Genomic DNA, 12,446 nt, shown 5'->3' with positions numbered 1-12,446 from the left:
AGACAGGAGGTTTAGGAGGAGAGACAAAGAAACAAGGGTCAAGGATTCAGGATACATTCTAGTATATCACAACGTAATTAAGTGCTGGTGCATCCTGTTCTTTAAACTGACCCTATGTTTGTCAATGCTGAGCTAACAACTACAGCAGTAGCCATCCAGGCAACAGAAAAATTGAGGTGACCATAAAGAGGGGTGCAAGCAACAATCAACAGGATGACATTCGAGAAGAAAACAGACTCCCAGATTATATGATGCTGTAACAGCTCCCATGGTAACACGGTGGAGGTTCTTAGGAGGAATGTTAATTGATGTCTAACATACCCAGAGCATGGCTAAGTGTGGGGCTGCGACCCCGTGAACCACGTGCTCTTCACCTGCACCATGCTAATCTCAGCTCACTGCGATCCTCAGGCATTAATGAGATACCAAAGGGATAAGTGACTGACATTCAAAAAAGGTATAACAATTTTGCTAAGAATTTGCTGAATTCTGGTTGCTGTGCTGAAAACGGGGCAAAGGGATTGGTGAAATTTAGTTTGTATAATTTTTATATCCTGTTGAGCAAATGCAGGAAGCGAAATGGTGTTGGTGCTGATATGAGATAAAGCATAACCTCTCTGAAGAAAAATAACCCTTCTTCATAAAAGCGTTGCCTTCACTTTCTGAAAAAACCGAACTCACTGCCTGAAGTTCAGAGTATTTTCAATACCGAGCCCTGAATGCATTTCACACACCTGGGTTGTAAGTCAAGAGCTCTAGCTGGGAAAGCAGAAAGCGAGGAGAGCTGTGGGCTGAGCCCTTGGGAGCCTCTTCTGCCTTCTGTAAAAGGCACCGTGGAGAGGTAACAGACTGAAAAGGGCTGTTTCCATCACGCAGCTCAAAAGCTTTCGGGCGTATGCTGCAGGCCAGCTCACCCCTGGGGCTCCCTTGCCAGCGAGGGGTGAGCTGGAGCCAGGCATAGCGGCGGTTTTGGTGACGTTGGTATCTCCTTTTCTGCAGGTCAAGCCTAAAGCTGTCCAGCAGACAAGGAGCGGTACCTGAGAAGCAACCACCGCTGGAGCTGAACCCAGGGTGGCAAAGGCAGCCCAGCTCCCTTTTCTGTGCAGGATCCCAGGATCTGATTCAACCAGAGGATCTGGGAGAATCTGGATCATGAAGAAGTGTGAGCAGCGTCCTGGGCTTGGTCTGTACTGTCCACCTCAGCACACATCTGTCTGCTGATGGTGTCCACCTGGTCACCTCCAGTCCCTTCCCTCCCAGCTGGCCACCACTCAGCCACAGCTGCCTACTGCCTACAGCCCTATTCCTCCCAAACATTCTTCTAGCTTGCAAGCTCAGACCTCTGTTTAAAAGCCTTTAGTGCGTTTCTCTTCCCACAACTTGTCCAGTTCCTCTTTGGCAACCACAACATCCTGAGAGGAAGACTTCTGCAGCTCAGCTGTGTGCTGCATTGAGAACCAACCTCCCTGACCTCACCCTGAACCTGCCATCTGAGCTTCCTACGACTTGCTGTGGTGGGCATCCTCTAGTCCAGGACCTGTGCTTGCTCCAAAATGAGGTCTGGAAACTGTCCCCAAATCCTGCCCACCTCTTTCTGATATGGACTGATGGCCTCAGTCTCACTGTCACAGCCAGTAGTGCCCTTCAAATGATTCTCTCTGGCAATGGTTTCATAAAACTGCTGCTCCTCAAGACCCCGGCACAGATCCAGATGCTGCTGTAAGAGAGGGCTTCACCTGCCCCTTCCACCAGAGCATTGTAGATTTGATGGTGCCTGGCGCTGTCTGAACCCACCCCCAAACCCTGGGAGGTCACCTCTGGTCTCTGGGATGCTGGAACAGGAGGTGTCATCTCAAGATGCCCAACATGCAACCCCAAAGATCAAAGCAAAGGTCTTACCAGAACAGGCTGAGGAGGAGGGAGAGCTGAGGAAGCCGAATTTCCAGCAGACGCTCCTCCACATGCAGGCAAGGGTTCTCCAAGAAATCCAAACGCAGCTCCACAAGGGAAACAGAATCACAGAATCATCTCGGTTGGAAAAGCCCTTGAAGATCCTCCAGTCCAACCATGAACCTCACACTGACCGTTCTCAACTCCACCAGATCCCTCAGAGCTAGGTCAACCCGACTCTTCAACCCCTCCAGGGATGGGGACTCCCCCCCTGCCCTGGGCAGCCCATTCCAACGCCCAACAACCCCTTCTGCAAAGAAATCCTTCCTAAGAGCCAGTCTGACCCTGCCCTGGCGCAGCTTGAGGCCATTCCCTCTTGTCCTGCCGCTGGTTCCTTGGCTCAAGAGACTCATCCCCCCTCTCTGCACCCTCCTTTCAGGGAGTTGTAGGGGGCCATGAGGTCTCCCCTCAGTCTCCTCTTCTCCAGACTAAACCCCCCCAGTTCCCTCAGCCGCTCCCCATCACACCTGTGCTCCAGACCCTGCACCAGCTCCGTTGCCCTTCTCTGGACACGCTCGAGTCATTCAATGGCCTTTTTGGAGTGAGGGGCCCAAAACTGAACCCACTCATCGAGGTACGGCCTCACCAGTGCTGAGTCCAGGGGTAAGATCCCTTCCCTGTCCCTGCTGGCCACTCTATTTCTGATGTAAACCAGGATGCCATTGGCCTTCTTGGCCACCTGGGCACACTGCTGGCTCCTGTTCAGCCGGCTGTCAATCACCCCCCCCCAGGTCCCTCTCTGACTGGCAGCTCTCCAGTCACTCCTCCCCAAGCCTGTGGCGCTGCTGGGCATTGTTGTGGCCCAAGTGCAGAACAGTCCAACTCCCACAAATGGAGCTGCTTGAACTTGTCGATGGCCAAAGTTGTACAAAAAGCCTTCTCTAAAAGCCTCTGTCTTCTTAAATGGGAAAACCAAGGGGCACGAACTACAGCATCCCGCCCCAAAAAAAGCAGAGGGTTGTTTGGATCCTTCTTTGCAGTCTCCACTCCCTGAGCAGGTAAGTCAGGTGATTTATTTCTCCAGCCAACTTCTACGCCAAAACTTTCCTTGCTCCACAGAGGCTTCAAAAGTCGAGATCCATCCCCCTCATCTTACAAACACACACGGCAACCTCACAAGTTGAGCGTGAAGTGGCAAACGATTTTATTAAAAGTTAGTAAAAGGCTTTTTTTCTTTTTTTAAAAGATGGGCAGGGACACAGTTCCCTCCTGCAGGTTCACCTGCTGATTAGGCTTTTAAAGTGCTACATTATAACTGTGAAAATACCAGCACTTCACAGCAGAAAACTGGTGCGCTTTGATTGAGTCTGAAGTGGTGATAAACCAGCTGTTGCACAAGAGTGATTCCATGTGCAAAGGCAAAGCATACAAGCTGTTGCTAAAAAGTGGGAAAATAAGTGAATAATTTTGCAGGCAAGTAAAGCATTAGAGAAAAGGGCCTTGGTATGGATGCTGCTGGTTTGGGATCTCATGGGTGTTCCCCGAATCACGCAGAAAGAATGAATTTTGGGATGGAATCTGCAGCGTGGTTATGCAGGCTCACGTACTCTGCTTTATGATATGTATTCTGCTTTATTTCGGTGCAATATTCAGTAGTGAACATGAGCCTTTTAACAAGGTGAAGGGATTTGGGGAGATTTCGTTACTCACTGTGAATAAAGAGCAATTCTTAGTGCTAAAAACTGCAGCTTTCACGGGGAGGTGACAGGTCTCTCTGCAAAGCCCTCACTGACAAAACTGCAAAAGCTGAGGAAAAAAACCAGCTTATGGGCGACTGCTGGTGGGGAATCCTGGGTTCTTCTCGCTGTTGCAGGGAGGTTTTGGGTGAGTCACCAGGTTATCTTCAAAAGGGGAAAACAGCCCCCATGTCCCCTCTCCCAGCAGAGGAGGTCAAGTGTGTTTAAGAGCACTGTCCCTTCCTCTGACGGATAACGCGCCGGGCGCTGAGCGAGCGATGAACATCTAAGTTCACCTGGAGAGCAGCCCTGTCAGATCAAAATCAACACCTTGCTATTGCATATATTGTCCTTATCGTTTAAGGGAGGCATTTCTTGCATTTTTTGGGCAAAGGGTTAGGAGGGAGGAGAAGCTGTTTGCCCCGTCGTGGGGCTGACAGGCCCTTCTCACCGCAGGCCAAGCTCCGGCTGCACCCTGCAGCCAGGCACAGGGGGGCTCATCCCCCTCCTGCTCCCCTGCCAGCAGCAAGCTCCGATTTAGGGAACGGCAGGAATCCAGGAGGAATAATGACTGGACACAGTAAGGCAGGGAAGAAGCAACAGCCTGGATTAGGAGCGCAGCCCAGCCAACAGCACCAGGCCACTGCAACAGTTTAAAGCCGACGGCATCCTTGCGGGCTAGCTGGATTCAAACCGGGCCAGCACGTGGTTCGAGCCTTCTGCTGTGCGAATCCACCACCAGGTCGCCAAATGTTTTGCCCAGTCCTGCCTCCTGCCGCAGCTCCCCTGCTCCCCCCCGCCACCCCGCAAATCATGGGAGGGTGGCAACACCCAAAAGTCTGCGCTGGCGACTTTAGAGCTTAAAAAAAAAATAAAAATCCTCTAGTTACAACAACCCTCTAACTACAAAAAAGTAGTTTTGTTACGTTTGTGCTCCCTGTGCTTTTGGGAGGGAGAGGAGATGCAGCTGCAGCCACAGAAGCGGGCAGCACCACATCACTAAACTCTACCTAGAGCTAGAAACTCAGTGCCAACAGCAACTAATCGAGGCTGCTTCTGCCCCCGAAAGCTGCCCCGGGGCCGGGGAGAAGCTGGGGATGTTTATTTGGGTTTGAGGATTTTATCTTAGAAATCTTGCAGCCCAATCCCTTCACACTCCAAGCTGATCCCTGGGAATAGCAGGGATATGACAGACTGCAATTTTAAATGGGACCTTCAAGATAAGCCAGAACATCTCAAGCACTGGGTATGGCCTTGAAACATGCAGAGTCGATCTTATTTATGTCCCAGCCTGGACACAAATTTCCTATATTCCTGTCCCATAGCACCAGGTATCAGGAAAGGCAAAAAGTACATCCACCCTCCTAGACAGGCTCTAAAAATACAGCCTAAACATCAAAGACACCCAACAATCCTGTATGGGACCAAGTCCACTTAACGCTGGCATTGTGTGAAATGTTCCTCTTAAAGCATAATCCCACTTTCCCTGGCAGGAGTGGGATGAAATGAGAAAGCTGGTTAGATGCGACTCATTCCTGACCCTCAGCTTCACCCCCAGGGTGTCATGAAGCGACCCCAGAGCCCACCCCTGACCCTCAGGAGCAGGGGAGGATGCTCTGAAGCAAAGCACCGAAGCAGGATAACGGCTCCTGGGAGAGGGGAAGAGCTTGCTCGTGGGCTGACCTGGCGCCTTCTCATCACAGGGGTGTCTCTTGTCATGAATAAGCACCAGGGTCCTGCCTGCGCACCCAGCACCGGGGAAAAGGAGAGGCAGAGACAAGCAAAGGTCCCAGCAGCAGAGCCAGAGCCACCAAGTAAGGCAAATTCAACATGAGGTGCCCGGTGAAGGCTGCTGCATGGACCCTCGGGCACGTTTTCAAGCTGAGATGAGCAGAGCCAACAAAATCAGCTCCACTTTTACAAGCTGGCTGCAAAACCTCTCCTTGCTACACTGCCTGGAGGGACCCAGGGGGTCACCCTTTGGACCACCAGGACATGTTTCCCTGGGGCCTCCTGGGACCAAACAAAGGAAGACGTGGAGAATCGCCGTGAGGACTTTCTTTTTTGACTCAAGGGATCACTCCCTGAGCCAGACCTCTCTATGGGTGTCAAAAGAAAGGCTACAGACAGGTTGGGAAATGGCGGGGTGAGGAACAGACCCCAACCCAACAGCATCACGCAACCAAGGCCTCTTCCAGCAAAACCTTCCAGAAAGAGATTTAACAACGCCCCTATCATCCCCCCCAACCGCTGCTCTTCAGGCTTCAAAGGCGTTGGCTGAATTCCTGCCCTGAAGAGGAATGAGCCAGGCTGAGTGACAGTGGTGACATCCCATCCACTCCAGGGCTATTTCTGCAGTCGAGCGTACACCAGGAACGCCACAGCTGAAATCACAGCGATGCCCACAGCTGGAATGATGTAGGGCAGGGACGGTCTGTTGTTGTCCCCCGGGGGGACTTTGGCCTGAGACGAGCCGGACGCAGTGCCACGGCCCCCGCTTGAGTGAAAAACCGGAGCATTTCCAAGGGCACCGGCTCCATCTCGAAGGTCGTTGCCTGCCTCGAGCTGGGGGCTGGGGTAATGCTCCACGTGGACCTCATGGGTGCCCAGGGAGGTGCTGACCCAGCTCGGAGGTGGACGGGGGTCTCTGCTTGCTCCAGCTGCCTCCTCTTCCCCAGGGTCTGTGCGAGCTGCTGGAGCCGAGCATCCCGAGGAGACTCTGGAGAGCGTTTCTCCTGAGCTCGAGCTATCTGTGCTCACCATGAGCGGGTCGCTGCTGAAGGTGAGGCTATCAGATGGCTCAAAATGGGGGCCACCAGGCCCCTGGGAGCTCGGGTGTCTGCAGGCTGCCTCTGGGCTCTCCCCGTCCGTGGAGAGGAGGACGCCCGGCTTGCTGAGCTCCACGTCCCTCTCCATGTTGCTGCAAGACATCCAAACGCTCGTGGCAGAGCTCACCCGGCATGCTGACCTCCCAGACCTGCCTTCAAAGCTTCCTGCAGGAGCTGGGAGAGAATCCACTGAGGCCGGGATCACCTTTGGGAGACAACAAGAGGGGCTGGGTGCCACAGGGAGCACCCACTGGGCCTCGTCTCGGACACCCACGTCACGCGATAAGCCCACTTCAGCGCTCAACCACCACATCTCCAGCCACTAAGAGCGAGGCTGGGCCACGGGTAACTCCCAGGGCTGGGAGAGTGAGCAGGGCAGGGGGGGTGTTGGGGATCCAGGGAGCCTTTGGGATTTGGGGGAGTTATGGGAAGGAAGGATGGGGAGACAAGTAGCAAGGAGAGGGACGGAAACAGGCAACTGGAAGCCAGGAGTCAAGGAGGGGAAATAAGGAGTCAAAGCCTGTCAAACCTTGGCTCCCTTCTGTCACGCTCCAAAATACAGTGTCTGGACGGGGACACAAACACAGTGGGGAAAAACGCCCTGAATAAACTCACCCCCAGTTCAAAATCTGACACTGCAGCATCAAATCTCCCAACCAGGTGGAGTTTGCAAGGACCTGAACGAAATGCAAGCAGTAACAGGAAAGGTCACCTACTTTCTCCTTTGTCAGCACAGAGGGGGTGCTGCTGGCTGTGTCCCCCACAGGCAGGTCTTGCTCTTGTACAGGAGACTTCACGGAGGTGTCGCAGGATGGGGAGGGGTCTCTGGGCACAATGGTAGTGAGTGGGGTGGTTGTTTCCACCAGAGTGTCTGTTGGTGAGAAAACAAAATGTATTGTGTTTATCAGGAGACCTAAAAGGTGATTTGAGGCCGCCCCTCGATGAGTGGGTTCAGTTTTGGGCCCCTCACTCCAAAAAGGCCATTGAATGACTCGAGCGTGTCCAGAGAAGGGCAACGGAGCTGGTGCAGGGTCTGGAGCACAGGTCTGATGGGGAGCGGCTGAGGGAACTGGGGGGGTTTAGTCTGGAGAAGAGGAGGCTGAGGGGAGACCTCATGGCCCTCTCCAACTCCCTGAAAGGAGGGTGCAGAGAGGGGGGATGAGTCTCTTGACCCAAGGAACCAGCGGCAGGCCAAGAGGGAATGGCCTCAAGCTGCGCCAGGGCAGGGTCAGACTGGCTCTTAGGAAGGATTTCTTTGCAGAAGGGGTTGTTGGGCGTTGGAATGGGCTGCCCAGGGCAGGGGGGGAGTCCCCATCCCTGGAGGGGTTGAAGAGTCGGGTTGACCCAGCGTTGAGGGATCTGGTGGAGTTGGGAACGGTCAGTGTGAGGGTTAATGGTTGGACTGGAGGATCTCCAAGGTCTTTTCCAACCTTGATGATTCTGTGATTCTGTGATTTTGGCTCTTCCTCAAGGATGGTGCAACAGGATAATCCCAGAGCTGAGGGGGTCAGGCAGGGGGAGGGCCCAGCACCGCTGCCTGCTCCTGCCACGGCACCTGAGCTCTCCCAGTAGGTAAACAGGTGGCACCAGCCAAATCAGCACGGCCAGTCTATTCCTCTCTTTGACAGCAGGGTGGCCCCAGGTTGCTGAAATCGGGGTGCAGAGATATTTAACCAGGTGTTTTACATCGGAAATGGAGCAAGTGCCTCTGCCAAGTCCTGGTCAGGATGTTGTGACAAGATACAGCGAGTAACAACTGCAACAACTGGAGGGAAAACCAGGGGAAAACAAGCAACCGGGCTGGATTTGTGTAAAACCCAACGTTGCTCCTTTCTTGGAGGGGGTCACTGTGGCCCAGGAGACGGGACAGGACGTGGGTGACAGCACAGAGAGCTGTTCTCTACACCTCCACGAGTGCTCGTGGGCCACGAAAGCAAGCACAACCCTGGGCTGTCCTGTACCAACAGCCACAGCTACCACCGTTCGCTGGGAGAGTCCCCACTGTCCCTGGCGTGGCCCTACCCCACTCCTGCACCTTCTCTGCCCCTCTCCATCCTCACCATCAAGCAGGACAGGCATCAACAGCACCTTCAACCCTGCTCCCCAACAACATGGTGGCTACACAGAGCTGCCAGGAAGGAAACCCACCTCCATCTTCTCCGTCCTCTTGCAGCATCCTGACCCGCTTCTGCTCCGCATCGAACTGCTGCTGTATGAGGAGGGGGCTGCGCACATCCACGGAGCTGCCCGGGGGCTCGCTAAGTTTAGAGCCGGGCACATCCTGGTTTTTTGGCAGTGACTCTGGGGGCTGTGGCTCCCCTCCGTGAGCGGCCTCCTCCAGCCTTGGGGACGACTCGGTGGAGATGTAGGAGTCCTCTTGGGGCTCGTTCCTGAGCTGCTCGGAGCTGCGAGCAAGGCCTGCATCCCTCTGCGGCAGAGATCTGTGCAGACCCAAGCCCGGTGTGCCGCGGTGCAGGTGGTTGGCGTTCCCAAAACACCCGTTGTCTACACACACCGGGTGCTGCTGGCGGCTCAGCCAGTCCCGGCCCCGCTCGGGGGGGACAGATGATGGCACAGCCACGCTGGCCACCTCAGGGGTCCCCGCTGCCACCTGCGTAGCCTCGACAGGGTGCAAGAGGTGCCCCTCTCCGTCACGGACCGTGCTCCCAGGAGGAAGCGGCTGGGGACTCTCTTGCTGCAGGTTTTTGGGGAGCTGGAAGGAAATGAGTTGTGTTAAAGCACTGTGACAGTATGAGGGGGTCTGGGACCACTGGGGTGCCCCAAATCCTGACCCAGTGACCCACGCGAGCCTGGCGATGAGGGGGTCTCACCTCGGCACCCACCACACAGCCCGCTGGAGGTCTGCACGGGGTCGGGGGCTGTGGGGGGAGCCTGGACTAACAGAGCAGACCTTGCACTCCCATCCACGGAGGGGAAGCAGGAGAGGTGTGCAGTTACAGGGCCATATGTAGGCTATAAGTTACCAGATGCAGCAAGCATGCAGCAGAGATCAGCATCAAGAAGCTGCTTAGGGTGTCCCTGAAGGAGCCTGGCCCGAGTACAGGCTCCCCACACCCCACCACCCCAACAGGGATCTTTGTGTCCCCGTTTGACGTGTGCCCCGCTCACCGATTCCTGCACCGGGGCCCTGGCGTCCAGGTCCGTGCTGCTGGCAGTGGCAGGACCGGGCACAAGAGGCGGCCGGCTGCGGGCGGGCAGGTCTCGGTGCGGCTGCTCAGCCAACGGAGCGGGGTTCGGCCCCGGGGATGGCGTCGGGGCACCGACGGAGGAGAGGGTGGGACGGGCATCGCTGGCTGCAGGAGGGAAGGAAGTGGGAGCCTGGGGACCTGGAGGAGACAAAGCGGTTTGTGAGTGGGGACACTGGGGGAAAGGTGAGGAGGCAGAGGATGAGTGTGGGGCTGAGGCAGCCCCTCGTGTGCCCCTGTTCTCTCCACACATTGGCCAAGCCCCCAGCACCCCTTCATAGAAACATAGAATGGTTTAGGTTGAGAAGGGACCTTAAAGATCATCCAGTCCCACCCCTTGCCACAGGCAGGGACACCTTCCACTAGCCCAGGTTGCCCAAAGCTCCGTCCAACCTGGCCTTGAACCCTTCCAGGGAGGGGGCAGCCACAGCTTCTCTGGGCAACCTGTGCCAGGGCCTCACCACCCTCACAGGGAACAATTTCTTCCTTACATCTCATCTAAATCTCCCCTCTTTCAGTTTAAAACCATTCCCCCTCGTCCTATCCCTAACCCCCTAATCAAGAGTCCCTCCCCTCTTTCCTGTAGCCCCTTTCAGTCCTGGGAGGCCGCTCTAAGGTCTCCCCGGAGCCTTCTCTTCTCCAGCTGAACCCCCCCAACTCTCTCAGCCTGTCCTCACAGGGGGGTGCTCCAGCCCCCCGAGCATCTTCGTGGCCTCCTCTGGCCCCACTCAAGCAGGTCTGTGTCCTTCTGATGTTGGTGCCCCCAGAGCTGGACCCAGCACTGCAGGGGGGTCTGACGAGAGCGGAGCAGAGGGGGAGAATCCCCCCCCTCGCCCTGCTGCCCACACTGCTCTGGGTGCAGCCCAGCACACGGGTGGCTTTCTGGGCTGTGAGCGCACGTTGCTGGCTCACAATCAGTTTTCCATCCACCAACACCCCCAAGTCCTTCTCCTTGGGGCTGCTCTCCATCCACTCCTCGCTCAGCCTGGATTTGTGCTTGGGATTGCCCTGACCCATGGGCAGGACCTTGCCCTTGGCCTTGTTGAACTCCATGAAGTTTGCATGTCCCACCTCTCCAGCCTGTCCAGGCCCCTCTGCACAGCACCCCACCCCTCCAGAGAAGGATCTTTCCATCTCCCCTCCAGCTGTGAAACCCAGCCCAGGGCCAACCCAAGTACCTTCAAACAAGGACCCTGCCCACCCCCAGGCACATCACCAGGGTGAGGGACATCCCTGGGGACAGTCAGACACCCCCGGACCCCTGGAAGCCGGGACAGGGAGAGCAGCAGTCATCAAGAGACATTGTTTGGGTCCCCAGTCACCACTGGACCCTCAGGGCAGCACCACCCGGGGACGAGGAGGCTACATACGGGCTTGCCAGGTGTCATATACGTGCTGCAGCTCATCGGCCAGGTGCCCGGCATTGTTCTGGCACAGCGCGTTGATCAGATCCGGCACCCAGCCCTGCCGGCACTTCAGGTGCTGGTAAAACCTATAGGCAGTCGCCTGGCTCCCCCGTGTTTCCTCCCGGGTGTGAAGTTCATCCTAAATAAAACACACAGGGCATCTAAGATAGGGTCTGGCTTAGAGGTAAGGCAGCTGTACGTTGCCTGAGCTGTATATATTGGGGAAGGAGCCTGGTAGGAGTTGGGAAAGCAGGGAATTACTCTGTCGGCGTCGGTCAGGCAGGTCAGGGAATCAGCCAGCGATGACACACGGATGTTCTTGAAATTCTGTAGGTTTTTCATAATGTATTCGTACACTTTCTCTTCGGCCAAACCCATCCTGGCTCAGCACCTGCCGAGAGAGAGAGATGGACTTAATGTTAATGGAGGGCTGCTGGTGATGCTTGGCTTTTCTATAGGAGCTTGGGCTTTTCTATAGGAGCTTGGCTCTTCTAAAGGAGCTTGGACTTTTCTACAGAAGCTTGGCTTTTCTTTAGGAGCTTTTCTATAGGAGCTTGGCTTTTCTTTAGTAGCTTGGCTCTTCTATAGGAGCTTGGGCTTTTCTACAGGAGTTTGGCTTGTCTATAGGAGCTTGGCTATAGAAGCTTGGGCTTTTCTGTAGGAGCTTGGCTTTTCTACAGGAGCTTGGCTCTTCTATAGGAGCTTGGGCTTTTCTATAGGAGCCTGGCCCTCCAGCACAGGCTCTTGGCCTCGCCGTGGCAGCAATCGGCGCAGGGGGAAATCCAGGGTGGAAACCACGTGAAACAACCCAGGTTAACGTTCAGCTCTCGACTCTGCTTTCACAAACCCAATTCCCCCCTGCAATTGCCCAGCCGCATTTATTGATTTTTTTATGGTTTTGGTTTCTTTTTGCAGGGCTGACCCCATCTGCAGGGTTTTCGTGCAGGTTCCATGACACGGCGAAGCGCGGGGTCACGCCAGGCGAAGGGGGACCAAGGCTGGGTCCCGCTTTCGGCCCTGGGCGACGCGGCTTCTCGCCGACAGACAAGGACGGCGGAGGGAAAATAAAATCCCCTTCTCCCGGGGGCACGGCGGCCCGGGAGGGGCAGGCCTGCTCGCCCGGCCGGGCCCCCTGCCCCGCAGCACGGCCTAGCCCGCTCCCGGGGAGACTCTGTGTGTTGCAACGGACTAAACCCCCCACAGGGCTCGGGGCTCGGTGCTGGGCGAGCCCGGGGATGGGCCCAGCCCCGGGCACGACCCGTCCCGCCACAGCACAACGCCCTACCTGCGCCCGCCGCCGCCGCCGCGCGCTCCCGGGACCGCTCTGCGCCCGCCCACCCCGCGCCTCGCCGCTGCTGATTGGCCGCCGCGCACGCCCGT

At 56.0% G+C, this 12,446-nt stretch overlaps 1 protein-coding gene and 1 long non-coding RNA gene across 2 annotated transcripts in view; both read right to left on the bottom strand.

Moving 5' to 3' along the window:
* LOC141942384 (uncharacterized) overlaps positions 1 to 12,446 on the bottom strand; it is a 62,938-nt gene that overhangs the window by 21,670 nt on the left and 28,822 nt on the right. The window lies entirely within an intron of this gene.
* Positions 3,071 to 12,435, bottom strand: MAVS (mitochondrial antiviral signaling protein). Its single transcript, XM_074865434.1, has 7 exons — positions 12,352 to 12,435; positions 11,328 to 11,457; positions 11,031 to 11,205; positions 9,584 to 9,801; positions 8,603 to 9,167; positions 7,171 to 7,325; positions 3,071 to 6,659 (listed from the first exon to the last, which is right to left on the bottom strand). The coding sequence occupies exons 2-7, from the start codon at positions 11,442 to 11,444 to the stop codon at positions 5,973 to 5,975; spliced, it is 1,917 nt and encodes a 638-aa protein (XP_074721535.1). The 5' UTR covers positions 11,445 to 11,457; positions 12,352 to 12,435; the 3' UTR covers positions 3,071 to 5,972.

This window comes from Strix uralensis, chromosome 4, assembly GCF_047716275.1.
Source record: "Strix uralensis isolate ZFMK-TIS-50842 chromosome 4, bStrUra1, whole genome shotgun sequence".
Taxonomy (NCBI): Eukaryota; Metazoa; Chordata; class Aves; order Strigiformes; family Strigidae; genus Strix; species Strix uralensis.
This window is presented reverse-complemented; position numbering and strand designations above follow the sequence as displayed.

Coding starts and splice junctions, on each gene's coding strand:
- MAVS (XM_074865434.1), bottom strand. CDS start 11,444: ATGGGTTTGGCCGAAGAGAAAGTGTACGAATACATTATGAAAAACCTA. Junction 9,168..9,583: donor GGGCCCCGGTGCAGGAATCG/GTGAGCGGGGCA, acceptor ATTTCCTTCCAG/CTCCCCAAAAACCTGCAGCA. Junction 7,326..8,602: donor AGAGGACGGAGAAGATGGAG/GTGGGTTTCCTT, acceptor TCTCACCAACAG/ACACTCTGGTGGAAACAACC.